General features: G+C 40.5%; 1 protein-coding gene across 5 annotated transcripts in view; it reads right to left on the bottom strand.

Annotated features, from left to right (window-relative positions):
* The window catches only part of APOO (apolipoprotein O), an 85,345-nt gene extending 61,878 nt beyond the window's left edge, over positions 1–23,467 (bottom strand). For 4 of the 5 annotated variants that reach the window (XM_057719149.1, XM_057719150.1, XM_057719151.1 and 1 more), the window contains exons 1-3: positions 23,238–23,433; positions 2,457–2,564; positions 1,067–1,186 (exon numbers count right to left, since the gene is read on the bottom strand). In XM_057719149.1, coding sequence (XP_057575132.1) covers positions 1,067–1,186; positions 2,457–2,564; positions 23,238–23,246 — 237 coding nt within the window. In that variant the 5' untranslated portion in view covers positions 23,247–23,433. Of the gene's footprint in view, positions 1–1,066; positions 1,187–2,456; positions 2,565–23,237 lie in introns of all 5 variants that reach the window. The other variant, XM_057719153.1, reaches the window with a different exon arrangement.
* Between the last annotated feature and the right edge of the window lie 158 nt (positions 23,468–23,625).

Raw genomic sequence — 23,625 nt, 5'->3', positions numbered from 1 at the left:
AGCAACTAAGCCCGTGCGCCACAACTATTGAGCCCATATGCTGCAACTACTGAAGCCCGTGTGCCTAGAGCCTGTGCTGTGCAACAAGAGAAGTCATCGCAATGAGGAGCCCGTGCACCAAAATGAAGAGTAGCCCCCACTCACCACAACTAGAGAAAGCCCGTGTACAGCAACGAAACCTCAACACAGCCAAAAATAAATTTTAAAAAAATCAATTTTTTCTTTAAAAAAAAAAAAAAAAGATTAAGTACGGCAAACATACATATCAAAGCCCAAGAAAACATTCTGTAGACTGTAAACTTCAGTTTCCAATGTTAAAAACTGTAGACATGCTTTCATGAACATAATGACAAATGCCTGATCTAAAACCTGAGCAGTAAAAGTCAGTCTGTATATGCAGATCTTCGATCACTAAGGGAAACAGTTCAGTACTCAAGTATGCAATTTCACCCTCTTTTAGTTAGCCACCTTCCTACTGTAATATTCAAAATGCTCTGTACCCATTGCTGTTTAAAGTGGTACTAACTTGTAGAATCTCTGCTGGGTGAGAAACTTCCTAATTTTGATATAAATGTTTACATTGTACCCTTTTCCTTCTAGTAAAGTTCCAGCACCATATCCTCCCCTGGTGGACAATAATGTTTTCATAGCTGCAACCAATAAAATAGGCTCCATGGGGGATTCCCTGGCAGTCCAATGGTTAGAACTCAGTGCTTTCACTGCTATGGCCCAGGTTCAAGCCTTAGTTGGGGAACTAAGATTCTGCAAGCCGAACAGCCTAGCCAGGAAAAAAAAAAAGGTACCATGGGCCTCTGCTTTCTAGTCAACATGACACACACTGCCCAGTGGAGGGAAACTCTCTCTGCCGCTATGGCAACAGCTGCCACCAGGAAGCTAGGGCTCTCTGCTCCTCTCCAGAGATGGCACTGACGAACATTTTGAAGTTAGGCACTCTTAAGTTGGGGCCCTTTATTGTGCCTTTTTCTGAAAACATGCAGCCAATATAGACTTTTCACTACTGACTCTAAACAGAAATGCATTCGTTCCATTTTCAGAACAGCTGTACCTGACACCAACTTGTATATGGTTCACAATAATGTCGGAGATGGGAGATGCTTTCTTCAAGTTGGGTCCTTGGCTCTTCCACATATTTAGACTGACCCTCAGGAACGGAGTAGAGTGAAAGCTTTAAAGATTGTAAAACAAAATAAAAAGAAATTAAGAAGTGTATACAGTAATGAAATAACAATCAATTATCAAATTTGTAAGCATCATATTTCTAATAATTCATGAGCTATAGTGACTAAGGGTTACATGTACCCTGAACCTTGCTTCAGACGATCTTTGCACCTTAATCAATAAGGAAAAGGACAAGAGAGCAGGGTTATGAGGTATCCTAGCCTCCTCCAATCCTACTCGTAGTAGACAAAGCATCCCCCTTTTACCCATTTTATATATTGGTATTTGTTATTTCATCTTAGATTTAGTTTGGAAAAAGGATTCTATTACTCTAAAGGATAGGTGGGAGGCGAGATAGAAAAAAAAGCTTGAGAGTAACTGAAGAGCATGTGGCTTAGTTCTAATTATCAGCCTAGTGCTAATCAAAGCAGGACAGCAGGTTTGTTCCCCACCCTGAGAGGAAACGTTTCACAGCCACCACTGGCTGCCTTCTTCACCCTCAAAGATGCCACTGTCACAAGGCCTGAGAAGAAGAGAGTAAAGAGCAAAAAACCAAGCTATTTAGCTTTAGGTAAACACCATTCAAGTAACCCTGATCAAAACTGAAGGTAGATCTTTATGACACTTTACTCAAAGTCAAAAGAAACCAAATATCTAAAATAATCAGTGGGAAGTATAGACAAAAAGAACATAAACAATGGAGGGCTTCCTAGGTGGTGCAGTGGTTAAGAATCTGCCTGCCAATGCAGAGGTCACGGGTTCGATCCCAGCTCCAGGAAGATCCCACATGCCATGGAGCAACTAAGCCCGTGTGCCAAAAAAAAAAAAAAAGAACATCAACAATGGAGAGATGACTTCTTGTTTTATTTATTTAGCACTTATTAAGCATCTACTTATGACCCTCTAATCCAGCCAAGAAGCGAGATGAGCCCTGGTCTTTAATTTCTTAGGAGAGGAAAAAATGTGAAATGCTGTCTGAGCCTGATAAGCAGTCTAGAAGCGGGCAGATCACTTAGAAGTGACTTGTGCTTACAATCTACTGGGACAGAGCAGATTCCCCACTAAAAATCTAGGATATATTCCTTAATTATGCCCTTAGCTAAGTACCATTAATTAAAGTTGAAAAAGCCATAGTTTAGCAACTCCCCACAAAAAAACTGTAAGGAAATATATTTCCTCCTTTTAAATATCTTCTGAATTGTCATATCTTCCTGATATTCAATTTGTATGTTTCCCATAGTAACCAAATCAGATATTCAAAATATATTACATGTTACCTCATTAACCTTCACAGCAGCTTTGTGAGGTGAGTCCTTTTTTGATGATGCATAGACTTTGAAGGTGAGCAGACTCAGGCTGACCGGCCCCACGGACCTCTGAATTACCTGAAACACAGAAGCAATCTTAAGCCATCTCTCAATTCTACAAACTGAGGTGCACACCATGGGCACATGTGCAACCTCAGCCACTCCTGACCTGAAAGGTTTATTGTGCACTATGAGAAATAAATGTATTCTTGAAATGTTATGGAAGTCAAAACCTAAAAAACATGTTCTCATGGAATAAAAATTCCAGGTCACCTTCATCTTCATTTCCAAGCCAGTAGTTTCTGAGTTTTCTACTTAGCCTTTCAAGGAAAATAAAACACACACACACACAGACATACATGTGTGTGCACGCATGCTTTTAGAATAGAGAAAATGCTATGGAATGTATTTAAAACTATAAAATAGTTTTGATATTTCCCTCTCTCTCTCTCACACACACACACACACACACCAATAACAACAAGGGAAGGTGTTTTTAAAGCTCTCACCTAGTGATTCACTGAACAGAGTGAAGATTCTTCCGATAATTCTGATAATCAAACTTTCAGCAGCTCTCCCTTTCCATCCCCACCCAGAACTGCTCTCCCTCAATCTCAGTTCCTGAACTCAGTCTCTTTCTGTACCTTGCTCTCTCTGACTGGGTCACTCATGCCCATGGCTTCAGCACGAAGCCAGTGACCCCTAGAAATGTAGCTCCAGCCCAGCTCCCAACTCACTTATCCTATTGCTTCTAGACATTTCCATTTCCCTACAGCAAGCCCACCCCAAACCAATTCATCAGGATCGTGTCTGTGCCTCCAAGTCTGTACTAGGCCTGACAGGTGAATGTGTGCTGTGGAATCAAGAAAGCTTTTTTAAAAATAATACATTAAAAAAATTAATACACAGCACTTGACCATCTTGCATCTTTCCCCAAGAAATGCCCCCTCTCTCAGGACTGGTGCCACCATCCAACTAGACAACCCAGTCAGAAACTCTGGTCATCTCCACCCTCCCCCCATCCTATTGGTCATTAAGTCCTGTTAATTCTGCCTATTAAATGAACTTAATTCACTCTCTCCTCTTTATCTTCTCCTGTACAATCTTCCCTTGGGCCCTTGTTTCTTTCCTGGATTGTTTCAACAGCTTAATTCTAACTGTTCACCTGACCCTCTGATGACTTGAACCACCACACTACAAAAGAATGAATCTTTCTGAACTGCAAACCTGAATATCTTCTGTCCCTCTTTGAGATTCTTTGGTATTCATTACCTAGGACTTTTTTTTTCCCTAGGACTTTTATGTGAGCCAAACAAGGCCCATTTATGATCTGATCCTAACCACCTTCTTAACTTCACCTGTCACTCTGCCTTTTCCCATAAAGCTTGAACTCCCTACATTTCTCCCATGCTGCTTCCCAGCTTCATGGGTTCACACGTTGGTTTCTCTGCCTAGAATGTTCTATACTTGCTTCACCTTTCTGCACAATTGCCTAAGAGCATAGAGATTTATTGCTTTTCTTTTCTTATTCATCCATTTATTTAGTCTATCAAGTTCTCCCTCCCAAACTGGAAGCCCTTTCAGGATCCGACTGTGTCTTCCCCTGTATTCCTCGTGTCTATCATTGTGGCTAACACATAAGAAATGCTCAAGAACTGTTTATTGCCTGCATGAATGGACAGAAGAGAGGCAAAAAATGAGTGGATGACTTGTTCTAACTACTTAGGCATGATTTAGCATCACGGAAATTATATTCCTCAGATTTGCAGTGCCTGTAATGTGAAAGACTAGGCTACTCTGTAATATTCACAAAATATATAATGCTAGATAAAACCTAAAAAGGTCTATTGAAATGTATGCCTGGAGTTACGCACAAAAAAAGGAAATTCCCATATTTTAGAGGCAAATAAAGAGCTAGAAGCTTTTTTTTTTTTTTTAGTTTTAGTTTTATAAACTTTAGTTGAAACCAGGTGGAGATTTATTAGTGTATTGGCTGATAATGGCAAAACTCAAGCCTACATTGGATGTTCATAGCATTCAAGCCTGATCATTTGTGGACAAGAACACAATTTTAAAAAGCACATGGGATTCGGGATGCATTTTGTTTAAGAGTATGCCATTGGTATGTTTTACTTAGAGACACTTAAATGAACCTTGCTTTGGATGTTAGAAGGTTTAAAAGGTCATTGGGGTGAATGCCAACCCAAAACTGTTGCTTGCCATCAGGCTCTACAAGGATCTGGTCATTAGTCACTGCAGTCAGTGACCTTCAACAAACCCTGTGAGGAATTCAAAGTGGAGATCAGGAATGAGGCACTCAGCACTGGGGAAAATTGCCAGAACAGGCCGTCTGATAGATGTTTTCAGGAGAAAATTTTATGAAAATGAGTCAAAAATTATCCGCACTCCAGTTATATTAAAACTTCTGTTGGCCATACTGTCTTTTCAGTGTAGAAGCTATTTTTAAAAGAAGGAATGGTTATTACTTAAACTGGTTTAAAAATAATTAACACACCCTGATGCATTAAGTAGAATACTTGAAAGATACTAATTTCCAGGCAATATTGTCACTAATTTCTTTTGCTTCCAAGATAAAGGTTAGTGAGCCACTGCTGACAGTCAGTGTGGTCCCTGCCTACTTCCCAGGAGAGGGCCTATTAGGCTGCTGTATCTGGAGGTGCCAATTCAGTGTTCTCTGCCTTCTGGGTTGGTCCACAATCTACTGACAACACTGCTTAAAATGGGGACTTTCCACTGAGCCAGCTGACTGGCCCCGCCCCAACTCTGTTTCAGATTCCTTTTCTTACTGGCAATAGCTGGTGCCCTACCCCTTCTCTCACTTCCCCATCCAAGCATTTTGCGTTCATGTTGTCCCGTATTTCATCCTCATTTGATATGCCTTGTGTTGACTTTTAAAATTCTTGATTTCTGCTTTTAATCTTTAATCCTACATACTTTTCACATATTTCATTTTTCATCTCACAGCCTTTACTGTTTTAATTCAGATTTCCACTTTTATGTTAATGATTATTCTCATTCATTTTCATCTTTTATTTTCAATCTCAACTCATTTACTTTTTAACTTTAATATTTTGTTGGATTTTTTAATGCATTTTTCAGTTCTATTGAGAAATAACTGACACACATCACTGTATAAATTTAAGGTGTACAACATGATGGTTTGATTTACATATATTGTGGAACAATTACCACAACAGGTTCAGCTAAGGTCCATTCTTCTCATATATACATACAATAAAAAAATAAAGAATAAAAGAAAAAAAAATTTCTCCTTGTGATGAGAACTCAGGATTAATACTCTTAACAACTTTCCTATATAATGTACAGCAATATCTGTACAGTATCTGTGTTATCTGTACAATATCTACAATATCTGTGTTATAATGTGTTACAATATCTGTCTTATCTATACAGTATCTGTACAATATCTATGTTATCTATAGTCATCATGTTGTACATCACATGCCTAATACTTATTTATAACTGAAGTTTTGTACCTTTTGACCACCTTCCTCCAATTCTCCCTCCCCTCACACTCCAGCTATGGTAACCAGAAGTCTGACCTCTTCTTCTATGAGTTTGGATTTTTTATTTGCCTCTTTTTAGATTCCATATATAAGTGAGATCATACAGTATTTGTCTTTCTCTGCCTGACTTATTTCACTTAGCATAATACCTTCAAGGTCCATTCGTGTTGTCACAAATGGATTTCTTCCTTTTTAATGGCTGAACAATATTCCATTGTGTATATATATATGTATTTCTTTATTAACTCATCCATCAATGGACACTTAGACGGTTTCCTTGTCTTGGCTATTGGAAATAACACTGTTATGAACATGCAGGTGCAGATACCTTTTGAAGTTAGTGTTTTTGTTTCCTTTTGATATATTCCCAGAAGTGGAATTACTGGATCATATGGTAGTTCTATTTTTAATTTTTTTTAAGAATCTCCATACTGTTTTCCATAGTAGCTACACCAATTTATAATCCCACCAACAGTGCACCAGGGTTCTCTCTTCTCCACATACATGCCAGCATTCATCTGTTTTTTTTTGATGATGGCCATTGTAATAGGAGTGATGCAGCATCTTATTAGTGGTTTTAATTTGTATTTTCCTAATGACTTGTGATGCTAAACATCTTTTATGTACCTTCTGGCCTTTTGTATATCTTATTTGGAGAAATCTCTATTCAGGTCCTTTGCCCATTTTTTGCTTGGGTTATTTGGGTTTTTTTTGCTATTGAGTTGTATGTGTTCTTTGCATATTTTAGGTATTAACCCCTTATCAGATATATGGTGTGCAAATTTTTTTTTCCATTCTGTAGGTTGTCTTTTCACTTTGTTGATGGTTTCTTTTGCTGTGCAGAGGTTTTTTAGTTTGATGTAGTCTCCCCTGTTTATTTTGCTGCTTGTACTTTAGACGTCATTAATTTGTACTTTATTTTTCCCTCTTGTCCATTTTTCTAGTTTTAATATTATGCTAAGCCTGCCCTTTTACTGACCAAGTTGTTTTCTTCATCTCCCTCTTCTCCCGTTAGTCTCTCCCAGACCAAGCCCACCCTCACTCCCATTCCACAAGAACTGTGGCCACAAGGGTGGCAGCACTCAAGAAAGCTCCCTCCTGCAGTTGCCCTTTCAGTTTCCTGCAGGCTCTCAACAAATAAAAACAAAACAAAACAAATAAACCTCATCCCTGGAGATCTGGGAGAATCAGAGATTAACACTCCTCAGGGCCACAGTTCTCTCTGCAGAGGTTTACTTCAGGGTTTCTCAATCTCAGCACTGTTGACATTTTGAGCTGGATCGTTCGCTGTTGGGAGGCCATCCTGTGCACTGTAGGAGGCTTAGTGGCATCCCTGGCCTCTACCCACTAGATGCCAGTAGCAACCCCTCCCAGTCGTAAGTCAAAAATGAGTCTACACACTGACAAAAGTCTCCTGGGGGGCATCCTCCCGCCTTGAGAAGCATCAATTTACTTGAATAAATATTATTTTCTGTTATCTCTCGCCATCTAAATTTTAAGAAAATCTTTATGTTTTAAAATCACTAATACACAGTGATAAAAATCACAATAGTCAATGCCTGGGAGGTGAAGCTTTCATGGGATAGACTTACTGAGAAGGAGCACAAGGGAACTTTCTACAGTGACACAAATGATCTATATCTTGACTGGATGTGAGTTACAGAAGGTGTATACATTTGTCAAAATTCAAATTGTTGTACAATCTGTATAATGTACAATCTGTGCATCTCACTGTATGTAAATTATATGTCAAAACAAAATCCACACACACTCCTAAACCATTTATGCCAAAATATGGGTGGGAACTGCAGGTCAAGGGTCATTCTTAGGAAGGAGTCAGCCACACACCTGACCATGGTAAGGATCCAGGTGGTATTGATCTGTGTAATGGAAACTCACAGGAAGAGCCTGGGTAAAAGAGCCACAGGCAGACAAGCCTCACACGGATGCACTAACCAGCATCTTGGGTGGTTCATTTTCTTTTTTGGCATCAAAGAGAGCTCCTCTTAGTGAGAGACTACCCCACCCTGCCTTGACCAGATTTTATCACAAATGGGGATTCTCAATGCCAGGCCCCTACCAGGTGGCTATCAAATTCATTACAGCTCATATTGATTATCCAGGTTAACCCATTCACTATCAGAATTTAAGAAGGAAAGTCTGTTAAAATGGGCAGAGATCACCCCAGGAAAGTGTAAGGGCAATAAAGGGGGCAAAGAAGAATCTTCTTCAATCTTTTGTCTCCCCAAGAAAGAAAAAGAATATGAATCTGGAAGTAGAGGTCCTGAAGGAAGATTTAACCAACTGGGTCATAATCATTAAAGCTCTGGCTTTATCACCTTTTCTCCTTGGGTTGCCTTGTGAGACACGAACACAAAGGCGTTCTCTCTCCATGAGGGGTCCTGACCCATTATGGTACAACTAGACTGAAAATACCTCTTGGGAAGTGCGATCTCCCCTGGACCTCTTCGGATGAGGGGCTGGAACCTCTAGACTGTGTGTACCAATGGCCTGAGTACTCACGGTCCCAAGTGACAGTCCTGGAGAATCCTTGTTTGCCAAGCTCACTCTCCACCCAGGGCAGCTGGCTTGGCTCAGAAACTAGGCACATGTGCACCTTCCAAGAGCTGATTAAACATTCTCTACTTTGGATTAGATGAGTGTGGCTTGCTAGATCAAAGTGAAGCCCACCCTGTTAAGAGCTGTATCTTCAATGAGTGTTAAGCTACAGCTACAGACTAACTAGAGCCAAAGGCTGCACTGCTTTAGATCCAGCCTATCCTCTGGAGTGTGCCCTTCAGTCACAAGATGCCCCTCTGGGAATTCAGCTAGCTGAGGGTCTCAAATTAAGGACCCCAACATATTGACTTGTTTGAAGTTTTAAATATAGCTGTAAGAGACCCACAGTCATAGGGCAAATAGGCGAGTTGGTGACCCTGAGCTCTGCAAACCTCAAAGGGCATGTCACTGAGTTCCCTGGCTGCTGTGGTTAAACACTCTTTCTTTCTGTCTGATTATATTCCCCAGTAAGACACCTTACATACTCTGCCTATCAAGGTATATTTGCCATCTTAGACCTTTGGACTCTCTTTGTCTCTCCACTTTTGTTGAGTCCTCAGAGCGCTTAACTATCAATGGAAACTGAGCACCAGGATTGGCAGTTGGTTGGATGGGGCCCTAACAAGAAGTGTTGTAAAGGAGTAGACCACCACTGCCTAAAAGGCTTTCGCTTCTTACACTCTCCACTGGAGAACAAAACAAATCTGACTAGGGAAGCAGGGTTATACATAACAATTATAAGAGGTCAATGAGAATTTTATTTCAAAAACAAACATTTATTAGATACCTATTCCACATCAGGTACCATGCTAAACAGGACACAACACTTAAGCAGACATGGTCCCTGCCCTTACAGAGTTTCCAGGAAGCTTATGAGTTTAATCAAAAAGACACAGGTTACAACTTTAAAAAAATTGTTTTTAAGAGTCAGGCATAAGATTGAGTTTAGCCTTCAGCTCTAGGAGCAAGGGCAGATTCTTGTACACAGTTAACTAAGATATGAATCTGGTGAGGTCACACTCTTTATAATGGGTACCCAGAAGGCTAAACTGTCCTTGTTTTGCAAATAAAAGTGTACTGCCGAGAACTCTAGCTCCAGGACCACCTCCTGATTGTGTCCCAGTAAAACTGCTTTAAGGACAAATAAAAATCTCAAGCTGAATAAGCCACCCTCAGAATTATTCAATGACGCTCAGGAATGGTGGGGATCAAAATCCTGACAATTTGCTTTCTTTAGCAACTTTATGGAAAACCCAGTATAGTTTCTCTCATTATTAAGAAGGGTATACTCGAGGCTTCTCTGGTGGTGCAGTGGATAAGACTCTGTGCTCCCAATGCAGGGGGCCTGGGTTCGATCCCTGGTCAGGGAACTAGATCCTACATGCATGTTGCAACTAAGAGTTCATGTGCCTCAACTAAGGAGCCCTGGAGCCGCAACTAAGACCTGGTGCAAATAAATAAATATTTTTTTTAAAAAGGGTATACTTTTATTCTTCCACAATTACAGATCTATTATTTTATTAGACCTTCCACTAAAAATATATACTAGTTTCCTAATAAATTGCAAATCAGCTATACTTCAATAAAATAAATTTTAAATATATACATACATATACCAGTTTCCTTTTTGATAAAACGTAAGCCTCACTTTCCAGGACTGTGTAACATTAAAAGTTTCAGAATCACCTGGGGAGTTCTTTAGAAGCACAGATTCTAATGCCTTCCCCCAGAGTATCTGATTCAGTAAACCTAAGAGAGTCCCAAGAATATATTCCCACAATCAGTCAAGTTTAGAAAACCACTATTCCAAAAGCAGATGCTTGGGGAACAGTTATTCAACTTAAGTTTGTATAAACACTCAATCGTACTTACTTTTAAAAACATTTGAAAGAATGAAATGAAAATTGTCCTAAACATAAAAAGAAACAGTGACTGGCCAACCACTAGAGAAATTATGGGATTTATTTACATTCAAGAAAATCTTTCCCATCTTAAACACAACACAGACAATACCCTCTACCCCTAGTCCCCTTTCTAACTATCACCCTATCCTTCTATCTCCCTCCACTGACAAAGTTATTTTTTAAAAAAGACTGGTTAGAAGGCAGAATAGTACATATCCTTAGCAAGCTGGGAAGTGACTAGAAGGGCCCTGAAGTCTTCTCGGATGCAAGATATACTAGTATGGTCAGTTTGCAAAAATTCCTTGTGATTTGTGCACTTTTCCTGTATGTATGTTATACGTCAACACAAAGTTAGAAAGATAGATTCTGCCTGGTTTCTCTGCTTTATTCTCTTCTCCCCTCACTACTCAAGATATCTAAAACTGGCCTTCCCAAGGCCACCAATGGCTCCCAGTAACTAAACTCCAATGGACATCTGGCATCTCGGTTGTACCCTGAAACTAGTGACAACTCCACCATCTTCAAACTCTCTCTTCCTTTGGTTTCCAAGGTTCTACTCTAGCTCCATTCTATAAGCTTTGTAGGGCACTCCTTCGGTCTCTCTTTGGGCCTTCTCTTCCTCTGTCTGCACATCTCTTCAAGGTTGATGAGTCAGAGTAGTACTTGACGCTCTCCTCTTCTCACTCCAGAGCAATTTCACTTAAAGTTAAGTCTTCAACTCCCATCCTATGCTATTGATACCCAAACCAGTATTCCCAGGCCTGGCCACTCCCTAAGGCTCAGGCTTGTGTGTCTAACTCCGCATGGACATCTTCACCAGGTTTTTCAAATGCTACCTCATAATGAATTCTCTTTCTCCAAAAATCTCTTTTTCTCTGGGTTTCCCTATCTCATTTAATAGCCTTACAAGCCACACAAAGGACAACATCAAAGCAACTCTTTAATGAAAGAATGAAAATAGACTTCCAAGACAATAAGATGTGGCCCCTGCCTCCACAATCTAATAAAGCGGATAAACGGATAATTACACCACTTGTGACAAGTGCATTACTAGACAAAGGACAAGAGTAACACAGAGAAAGGAATAATGTACCACAACTGGAAATTCTGGGAAATGACTATAGAGAGAAGGCAGAATCAACAAAGTTTATGCCTTTCTGCCTGCCTTCCTGCCTTCCTTTTTTAAGCAAAGTCACCCAACAGATTGATGTTAAGACTCAGTGTCACTAGGAACAGTCTCTGTAAAGAGCAATAACAAAAGAAACAAAGCTTTGGAACATGAGGATGATTTGTGACACACTACAATCTTTTCAGCTACACTCATAAGTAGCTACAATCTCCAGATGGAGTAAACATAGGCAACCATAAACCATGAGTGCTACATATCAACATTCTCAATCCACAAGCTCCCTTTTAATATCAAGATCAGATGGGGTTTCAAAGATAATCTACTCTAACTTGGTATCAAAACCTGCATAAATAAATCTAATGTCTTAATTACTGCATTTTAGCTATTATATAACTAGCTGTCACATAACCTGTACACCAAAATGTACAGATATTTCCAAAGTTATTGCATAACATCATTCTTACACCTATCACCGTGGGTGGAAAATAAATGCACTTGGGGATATTTTAAAAGTAAATGCCATTTAAAATTAGATATTCCTCTATTTACAGGAAATGAGGCACAATTATGTATTTTTTTCCCTAAATGTTACACTGCTTCTTTGATCTGCAATCAACCTTTTCAGCAAAAATTTCCATCTGAAAGCATTTTTCACTTAAAAACGAAATACTTTTGATTCTTTTCAATTGTTTAAGAGGTAAAAATCTGATAGGGATTTTTTTAAAGTACTATGAAAACTGACAACACTTTTAAGGTTATTCTTGTTCTAAAAAAAGAACATACAACAAAAAATAAATTATGTAAAGAAATTTAGGATAAAACATAATGTTAAAAACAATCAACAATTTTGCGCAAATCAGGCTGCACTGCTGCCCTTAGTAATGTGTCATAAACTGAATTAATACAGAGAAACCAAATGAGTCCATAATCTCCAAACTTCAGAAGAATATGCCTCCCCCCATAATGAGCATTCAGTACAGTACCTACATTTTCTACAGCAATCCTTTCTAACCTGGAGGGCCACACACCAAACTGGTAACTGAGGCCTTCTCTGAGAAGAGGATTAGAGGGAAGCAGATGATGGGAAACAGATAATTAACATAACTGTACTGTTTGACTTTTTACAAGATATTTCAGCATTACTTACACAATTTTTAAAATAGGTATTTTCTCACCTCATATCCCTCAGGATGGCTACTATCAAGAAAAAAAAACCTGAAAACAAGTGTTGTAGAAGATATAGAGAAACTAGAACCCTTGTGCACTGTTGGTGGGATTATAAAATGGTGCAATCACTATGGAAAACAATATGGAGGTTCTTCAAAAAATTAAAAATAGAGTTACCATATGATCCAGCAATTCCTCTTCTGAGTATACACCCAAAAGAACTGAAAGCAGGGTCTCAAGGATATATTTGCACACTCATGTTCACAGCAGCATTATTCACAACAGCCAAAAGGTGAAAAGTCACCCAAGTGTCCATGGACAGATGAATGGATAAACAAAATGTATATACATACAATGGAATATTATATAGAACCTCCAGGATATTATGTTAACTGAAATAAGTCAGTCAAAGAGGACAAATACTATACGATTTCATCTACATGAAGTGTCTAAAGTAGCCAAATTCATAGAAACAGAAAGTAGACTGATGGTTACCAGAAGCTGCGGGGGAGGAGAAAATGGGGAGTTGTTGTTTAAGGGGTACAGAGTTTCAGTTTTGCAAGATGAAAAAGTTCTGGAGATCTTTTCCACAACAATGTGAGTATATGTAACACAACTGAACTGTACACTTAAAAATGGTTAAGATGGTAACTTGTATGTTATATGGGGTTTATCACCATAATTAAAAACTATGGAACTTAAAAAAAATATGCAGCCAGAAAAAAAAAATAAACAGTATGCCTCCTCCTCCTCAAAAGTAAGTACAGTATTTTCTCTCCAAAGTAGTAACCTTGACAGATCATATCAGAACTCATTGTAACTATACATATAATAAATTAATAAAGTAAATTTACTTTTAATATGTGATCATACAGCTTCCATTTCTAAATGTCTTCACATCAAATTTTAAGCCTATAAGAAAATCAGTCTCAATATATTTGAAATAAAAGCAGATTAGAAAATGAGATAAATTAGATTGTTTTTAAAAGGTGGGGGGGGGAGGATTTGTGAGGTTTTTGAAAATGTCAAACTGAGGATGTCTATATAAGTACGCCCAGAAATGAGTCCGAGAAAGATGTTAACAGTGGTTATCTACAGGTGGTAGGATTAAGGGTGATTCCTTAGTATTAACCGAATTTCCTGAAGTTTTTGCAATGAATATTAATTTGTTTTGTAACATGCAAGAAACAAAAATAGCTGGCTCTTGATGATACTCAGATGTAGAGAACAAACATATGGACACCAAGTGGGGAAAGCGGGGAGGGTTGGGGGGGGAATGAATTGGGAGATTGGGATACCAAATTGTACACTCTAAATATATGCTATTTATTATCTGTTAAAAAAAAAAGAATCTGCCAGAGAGTATGACTGTAACTCCAAATGAAAAGAGACAAAATGTTTTGATCAGGGGTGATATTTCTGGAATAAATATATTGATCAGTGATGGCGTGTTTGGAAGAGATGTATTGACAAGATAATTAAATCTGTCCTCTCAATAACGACTGTTTTGACAGGCACTCATTTGGATGTATGAATCTGGGAGCACTTACACTTCAACAACAAGACAAACCACAATCATTTCAATCTGTTTCATAGTGAAGGAATTATGAAGCCAATATTTTAAGAGTTCAGACTTTAACCAACGAAAAGAAAAACTATCTTCCAACTATGCCAAACATAGAACTATCTTATGAGAAACTTTCAATTCTGTAATTCTGTATTGGGGTAACTGATATTTCCTAGTTCTTTCTCATCCACTATAAAGACACTGTGATCTAATGAGATAAGTGAAGAAAAAAAAACTGAGGCTGTTTTCAAGATTACCATTATCTTTTTTTTTTTAAGAGAAAACCAGCTTCCATTTTATCTCTGGAGGGCAGAATTCACCACAAAATTAGGTCAGCAAAGCAAGTATGTTTCATTTGCAATTGTTTCATCTTTAAAAATAATGATTGGATTTTGTTTAATTCATGCAAAAAAATAATAATTTAAACTTGTCTGATAAACAGGAAGGAAATCTCAAAGCCAAAGAGTGAGATAATTGTTCGTTCAGGCAGGTTTTGAGTCATCTGGTTGGGCTGTACTGGTTTCACAGACTTGGAACACAGATGACATATAATTTACCATGTTGCAAATTCATTTTGAACTTCCTCATTCAAACAGAAACTTAACAGTGCTGACCTAAAACTCCAAAATATATATGTATTTCTTTTCTCTCTTGGAATGGCATCCCAAGATCCATTCAATCTTTTCTAAGTTAAGGAAATATAGGCAGGAAAAAAAAAATCACAGGGGAACATTTATTTTAAGATTTGCTTTTCAAGTGCTTCTACATTTCCAAACAACTAAAAAAAAATTCTACTTTCTAAGAGGAAGAGGTATTCTGTCAAAGTAAAGTCTATCTAGACCCAAGTTTCGTTTCCTAACAGACCACTGTGTGCACAGAGAATGCTGAACTCACTGAAAACAACTGCCTTCAACCTCATCTTAGTTACAGGCTTCTCCTTCTTTAAGGAAAAGGAAACTACAAAATTCTTTTGGAAAAAAAGACCATGTGCAAGGCTCAATTCAGCTGATAACAATCTGGATTCATAATGAAAATCTCTGCGAAAAAATAAGGAACAAAAACATGAAAAGTCAATATTTGGACTAAACACAGCAACTTTTAACAGTGCTCCCGAACGATGTGACTCCACAAACAGGCTCAGAGTCAATATTTGCCAAGTGAGGTAAGCCATCAACAGACGATTCAGGAAACTTGTTGGAGTCCTCGTATCACTTGGTGCTTACTTACTCACTCACCAGTTTAACCCATGTCATAATATGACACAGGAAGCAGCACCTCTAATGGGAGGGGAGATTCATTTCAGGAAGCACAAAGAAAAGCAGGCTGTTGTTTCACAAGACTGATGTCTATGGAATGGAGGGGAAAAGAAAAACGAACCTTTATTTTTTCATATATCCTATTTAGAAAGACTGTTCAAAGGAATGAACAGGAACATCTGAAAAAAAGAAACCACTAGATATCCCTCCCAACTAAAGCAATGAACGTGCACTTGCAAACCTACCTCTAGCTCCCACAGAGGGCTCCTCATCCTCACCCAACCAAACAAAGACGTCCTTAAGTTGGAGCCAGTGTGGGCTTTGAACAAAACACACTGTGTTGCTTCAAAGAGTTAGAATGAAGTAGGAAGACAAAGGGTGACTGTATTTAAAGTGCCTTTAAAATAATATTCATTCAAAATACAACTTACTGTCTCTAATGGTATTATCATGAAAATACAGCTTACTATTCAAAGTTATAGGCTTTCGGCATAAAGAAAACTCTACAACCCTTGCTCTAAATTCTTCCTTCTACAAGTTTTAGTGTACAATGAACACAAGTTTTAAAACCCACTACATTAAGAAGCTGGTCCGACCTCCAACAGGGGCACCAAGACCCTGCAAGCTGCACAGCACAGAAGGGAAGAAAAAAAAAAAAAGAAATAAAGAAGGAAAGGAAGAAAGGAAGAAACAGAACAGACAAAACCCCAAGGCAAATGGTAAAAGCAAAACTAAACAGACCAAATCACACAAAGATATGTAAACACATGCACTCACAAAAAAAAAAAAGAGAGGAGAAAAAGAGAAAGAGAGAGAGAAAACAAGAGAGCAACCAAGCCAATAAACAAACCCACATACAAAAATATGCACTAAAAACTAAACTAACAAATACATAGAACCAGGAACAAGTCAAAAGCCGAAAGCAAGCTGGGACGAAGTGAGAGAGTAGCATTGACATACATACACTACCAAATGTAAAATGGATGGCTAGTGGGGAGCTGCTGCATAGCACAGGGAGATCAACGCGAAGACTGGTGATGACCTAGAGGGATGCGATAGGGAGGGTGGGTGGGAGGCTCAGGAGAGAGGTGATATGGGGATATATGTACAAATACAGCTGATTCACTTTGTTGTACAGCAGAAACCAGCACAACAATGTAAAGCAATTATACTCCAATAAAGATCTGAAAAAAAAAAACTGGCACTGTTCAAGTTTTTCTAATAAAACTGGCATGAGGCCATGCAAAAATCAGGAAAAATTCAGCAAAAGTGAAAAACAAATAGCTTTCAAATTCTGAACTATATCTCTAGACTGAGTTTTTTCCCCCTGAAAATATCCACATAAAGTTTCATGCTGTATGCACTAACCATAAATTTCCACTTAAGCATTACTGGGGAAAATTAACTGACGCAAACTATAATTCCTCAAGGAGCATTCCGTCAGAGATGCTTTAACTGTAAGGGCAAAAAAATTCTTTATTATCTTTCAAAATATGTGACATTTAAAATAATACTCAAGTAAAATAAAGTTACAGTACTTCTTTTCCAATTTAAAGATGAGTTTCCTTTTCCTTTTATCAGTGTAATTCTCCCACAGTTTGTACTAGTAACATACTATTCGTGATAAGAAAATTTATTTCAGAAAGATAAGCAATAAAGATATTACATGAAGACCAAACAGCCACAAAGAATACACGAGGGGGGACTTCCCTGGTGGCGCAGTGGTTAAGAATCTGCCTGCCAATACAAGGGACACAGGTTCGATCCCTAGGCTGGGAAGATCCCACGTGCTGCGTGCACCACACTTCTGAGCCTGCGCTCTAGAGCCTGCAAGCCACAACTACTGAGCCCATGCAACGCAACTACTGAAGCCTGCATGCCTAGAGCCCGTGCTCCACAACAAGAGAAGCCACTGCAGTAAGAAGCCCTCACACCGTAACGAAGAGTAGCCCGTGCTCGCGGCAACTAGAGAAAGCCCGCACGCAGCAACAAAGACCCAATGCAGTCAATAAATAAAAAATAAATAATAAAAAAAATACACAAGGTAATAATGCCTCATAGCCAAGGATACGGTCACCTCAGGCTCCTCTGAGCAGTGAGTTCTGAGTACAGGTCACATCTCTGTCCTTCAGGAAGGAAGTGACACAGACCAGCTTTCACTAGGCCATCTTCCGGCCCCTGAAGCATCTGATTCCTCTTATCTCCAGCCCACATCTCTCTCAAGAAAACTCCTCACTCCTGGGTTCCATGTCAACTGATTACCACCTCTTAATGTCCACAGATACTTCTGCAAGTCGAACCTGTTTAAAAGCAAGTCATCACCTCCCCTCAAACCGAACTCAGCCTTCTTCCACTTTCCCATCTCAATCAATAGTTCTAACAGCCACTCAATTTTCCAAGCCAAAAGCCTGGGCAGCATCCTTAAATTCTCCTATTCCAAACTTTGCCACACCAATCAACTACCAAGATTTGACACTAAAAAATACTTAAAGTCCCAAGACTGTGCACCATCATAACACTGCTGTAGCAGCCTCCTACAAGACACCAACTAAAAGTTATTAACAGCTCACGTTTACAGAGCACTTACTTTGTACCAAACACTGCGCTAAACTTTGAGTCTGAGTTAATTTAATCCATGCAACAATTTAAGGTTGGTACTAGTCTTATCCTTGTTTTACAGATGAAGACATAGCTACAGAGAACTTTAGTATCTCACCCTAGGTAACACGGTGAAGCCCAAGGTTTTAACTTGGCACTGAACTCTCACTTCTGTGTCCTTGAATGAGCTTTTCTGCTCTGCTTGGAAGGCCCTATGAACCTTGTCTGCTCAGCTTCAAAGGCCAGGACAAGCATGTTCTCCTCTACCAAGTCTCCTGATGCCCCCTGCTGATTCTCATTCCTCTAAGTTGGTAGTTCTCAAGGTTAGCTACGTGCCATATAAACTAGATACCTAGATCTCAACCCCAGAGATTCTGATGGCATTGGTCTGGATACAGTCTGGGCATAGGGACTTATAAAAGCTACCCGGGTGAATCTAATGTGCCGTCGAGGTAAAGACCTACTGCTCTACATTTCCCCAACCCTTTTACATCAGAGCACTTATCCCACTGCATCTGAGTGAACTGTTCCTGTCTCTGCCACTAATGACCTAAGTGAGCTCCTGAAACCCAAGTTTCACAGTCACTTGGGGGGCTTTTTCAAAACTAGAGGTTCCTGGACCTCACTTAAAAACTAAATCCGACCCATGGGCAGGGCCTTGGAAACTGTCTCACAAATAATTCTGATATGCGGCCAAACTGGGGGACTCTCTCCTAAGAAAAAATGGGTCTTTTCATTTATACCTGCCAAGGTATGGCAGAGTGCCCAGCCCATAGATGAACTGTGATAAACACTTGTGCAACGAATGAAATCTAATAACATGAATCTGGAGACTGGGTGCATGTAGTCAATATTCAAGCTTCTTGTAGCTGGAAAAGCTGCTTCCTGCAGTAGAATGCAAATACTGGGCAGCTTTTCAAATGTGTCTTGTAATCCACCAGTGCCCCCTACTGACTTGAAGATGGATAGCTAAATCAAAACAATGGTTAGAGTTTAAATATTTTCATTGTATAAGCACATAACTAGCCACACAAACTGTACTTTTTCCACCAACACCTATACTATCAACTCTTCTGTCCTCCAGTCCTAGTTGACCCAAACTGATAATTCTCAAACCTGATTAAGCCCTACCATTTGCTCATCCCCACTCCAGGCTGCAATCACGACAGATGGCCAGTAGCAGTTCTCAGCAGAGCCCTCAAAGCCTGTCACTTATCTTTTTTGTTCTTTGGTCAATGCCTCTTCCAAATCCCATCACGCTCATAAAAATCACTCACCTGGAAAACACAAGAAACCATCCATCTACCAATTTGCCTCAGTTCTTGCTATTCAAAGTATGACAGAAGATGAGCAGTATCTACATCGCCCAGGAGCTTGTTAAAAAATGAAGACTCTGAGGCCCCCACCCAGACCTCCTGGATCAGAATCTGCATTTTAACAAGAGTTGCATGCACATTAAAGCCTGAGAAACACTGGTCCTCACCTACTAGACCTGACACTGCCATTTTATGACAAATAATTTTCTAAGTAACTCTTGCTATCTTGAAGTAAAATTCATCACCCACCTACACACATAAGTCCAAAAAAGGAGACCAGCATATTGATTTGACAGTAACTCAATGGAGAACAAAAAGGAAAGACATAAGCATTATATTTTAGCATATGAATATTCAACACAACTAAATTAAAGACATGAAAAACCAACCAAGTTTCTAAAACATACCTGAGGCAGGTGGTACCATCCAGTTGAGAACCACTAGTCTACAATTACTGCCATCCTTCTTTCCCTTCAGGGGACAATCTCTCCTCCTTTTCAAAGCTAAGGGATTCTTTTATAAAAGTTCCCTCCTGACATTGCTCCAGAGGTCATAAACATTGCCAAATCTTGAATACTGGAACAACCACAAAACAACTCTAGAATCTTGACCAAACACGTCCCTCTAGTTACTATATTCTCCCTCCTTCCCTTGACAGTCAAGCTTACAAACCCCATTTACTCATCTTTCAGTTACCAACCCATATTAATCTAGCTTTCACTTCCATCAGTAAACCCACATGTATAAACATTATGAAAGCCTCCCGATCAAATTGCCCAAATCAGTGAACACTTCTCCAAACCCATCTAACACGTTTCTGTAATAGACGTTGTCATTGCACATCCAGTCTCCATTCCCCAACTGTGTTCATGGATTCATTTCTTTCCCAGGTGATTAAGGTAAAGGGACCCCATCCTGAGCTGACCCTATTTAGTCTAAGCCAGTCAGGGCATGGCATTCCCCTGGCACTGGCTATTGGTCAGGGCAGACACCTGACCTACGCTGCTCCAATCAGAATGAAGGGAGAGTGTAATCCAAGCCTGGGAGTTTTGTCTGCTCTCTTGCTCTATTGGATGGGAAAGCGTGTGTTCCTGGCAGTCATCTTGCAGCCACAAGGGGAACCAATCTTACTTCAGAGAGCCAAGAAAAGAGATGGGGACCTTGAAGGCATTGGTGACCCACTGGAGTCCACCCTTCTTCCGGACTTTGCGAGATAATTTTCCTTACTATTTAAGCAATTGGGTTTTCCCAACTGGAAGCATCCTAACATAGCCTGTCCTTGAAACTTTCCTCCCTTAATTTTCTAAATATCACTCTTGTGCTCCTATTTCTACTTATCAAAAGTTGCTTCTCGAAAATCGCTGGCCTCCTCTCTTCTTCCTCCTTACATTTTGGTATCCATCAAGGTTTGTTGTGAGTTTTTCTACTCAAAGTATGTGTTTCGACAATTTCAGCTCTCTTTATCTTTCCCTTGACACAGCACAACTGAGCTGCTGGCACTTCCCCCAATGGAGTACCACTGCTGCTGTTCCCCAGCTCAGCCACCTGAGGAACTCATGTCTCTCAAAACTTGCCTCCCCTGAAGTCCCCAGGGGTTCCTTGCCTTTTTTGCACCACAGACTTCTTTTGGCAGTCTGGTGAGCCCTATGGACCCCTTCTCAAAATAATGCTACTAATTGCATAAAATGCCAATTATAGTGCAATATGATTGTTTTTAAGACCCCAAACGTGATACAGTAATATGTGCTTCTTTACCACCTCATTAAATAAAAAGATCTAGTAGTGAGTCTTATAACTACTATAACTTTGATGTAGAGATGAGCATAAATGATATTTAGAGATCTGCAACAACTATAATGGGATATGAAAATCTCTGTGACATGCATTGGTCGTGTTGACTTCAACTGGTGACAGGTACTGCTAATACTACTGTAGTTTGCTGCTGCAGTAGCTTATTAAATGAATTGCTCCCAATGAACCACATGTCCTCATATCCATGTTCTGTGTAGTCCCCCACCATACTGACTCTGGGCTTGGCCACATGACTCATTTTGACATCAGCAAATTTGATGCAAGCAGGTGTTTATGCATCGGGACTAGCCTTCTTGGAACCCAGTAACCATGTAAGGAAGCCCAAGACAGCCACACTGAGGGGTCCCAAGCCCACAGATATGGGAGTAAAGCCACCTCATAGTCTAGCCACCAGCTGAACTGAGCCACTGGGAGATGCCAGCAGAACTGCCCAGCCAACCTACAGATGGTGAGAAATAATAAATCATTGTTGTTTTAAAGTCATTATCCAGAAATAGATAACTTAAACAGTTACCTAGATGTGTAACTGAAAGAAATGCTAAACTGCAGTGGAAGATTAGTGAAAAAGATTGTTTTTTTCCCATCAGAGTTCAGGGACCCCCTGAATTATATTCACAGATCCTCTGAGGGGCCAAGAACCGCAAACCCCTGGTAAGACAGATCCTGCTCTCCTTTTTACTACCACAGTACATTGATAACCATATAAACTTATGACAGCATATCCTTTCTTGCTGCAACCCTAAAACGAGCCAAGCTCCTAGCACATAATAGGTGTTCAACACAAATTTATCAAATGAACACAAGTTGCTTATGGGATCTGTTGTCCTAACTAAACTGAGCTGCCTGAAAACAAAATTAAAGCAAATACTTGGATGTCACTTCTATGTGCCAGGACCTCTTCCAAGTGCTTTGCACATACTAACTTATTTATCCCTTATAACCACCCTACGAGGTAGATGTTATTTCCCCCATTTCCCCAATAGGAAAACAGGCTCAGAGAGGTTAAGTGACTTGCCCAAGGTGACACAGCTAGAAAGTGGCAATGCCAGGACTGGAAGGCCAAAACCATGTTCTGATTTTATAGTCTGTCCTAATGCAGCCAAAGCACATTGCAGAAGCTCAATAAAAGTTAAATGAGTAGTGCAGATTTCATTAGCACTATTTTATGGGTGCACTGCTTCTTTAAGACTTGATTTTGTAGAGTCCTTTTTAGTAGCCTATGATGTTTTTCATGATAGAAAACATCATCCGTTTTTTTTTAAAGTAGAATAATGCCTCCATGTTAAGATGCAGATTTTCAAAACACTCTTCACTATAAAAGTCTATTTCTTTCAAAGGACACGAGTGCATAAAATGTAAAGAAGGGGGTCGACCTATCCATACTATATCATGTTCACTGGAAAGGCTAGAGAAGTTCCAGTTTCTCCCTCTCACTCAGCCATTCCCACGCCAGCCTCCCCGACTTCCTGCAGCAGCTTTTTCGAAGGTGACCCTCTCCTATTCATACACCACGTCCTGAAACCTGACCTTGTCAGGCGACCAAAGCCGAACCCCGCAGTGCCCCGAGGTGGCCTAACCCTACTCACGAACCCAAGAGGGCACCAGCCGGAGGTTGGATACTTTGAGGGGTACTTTGTTTTTTTAAGTGTTTTATTCACAAGAGCACAACCCAAAGGGCCCCACCCACCCCCGGGTCTCACGCCTCCGCCCGGCAGCCGCACGCTCCACGCGGACCAGTGAATGAACCGCGGGGTCGGGACGCAGCCGGCACGGAGGCGGGAAAAACCTCGGGGCGAGCCGGGCCTGCTCCCCGGAGAGGCCCACGAAAGCGCGGGGAGGGCTCCGGGAGGCCGGGAGGGGGCGGTGACAGCTGTGACCCGGCTCCACTCTCTCACCTTGAACATGTCGCTGGCAGCGGCGGCTCCGGCGGGGTCACCCCAGCCTTGGCCCCGCCCACTACAGAGAGGTGGCTACGGCGGCCGGCTAGGGCCCGATTCTTCCGATCGCAAATGCCGCGGTGCGGATGACGGCGGTACAACCAATTCAATCCGGCCAAGGCTCAGCTGGGAAGCCTGGGCTGGAAGCAGCGTCGTTGAGCCGCAGCGCGTCGCGCCTCAGGCGGTGAGAGAACGCAAGCCCCGCCTTCCGTGAGGCTCCGCCCCTGCGCCGGCGGTTGCTAGGCGGCGGGAAAGCGCCAGCTCAGTGTGGGCGGCACGCGGGGGCGCGAGGAGGGAGGCGCCCGGCCCTGGGCCGCGCTGGGAATCGGCTTTCGTCGCTGCCATT

This window comes from Hippopotamus amphibius, chromosome X, assembly GCF_030028045.1.
Source record: "Hippopotamus amphibius kiboko isolate mHipAmp2 chromosome X, mHipAmp2.hap2, whole genome shotgun sequence".
Classification (NCBI taxonomy): Eukaryota; Metazoa; Chordata; class Mammalia; order Artiodactyla; family Hippopotamidae; genus Hippopotamus; species Hippopotamus amphibius.
This window is presented reverse-complemented; position numbering and strand designations above follow the sequence as displayed.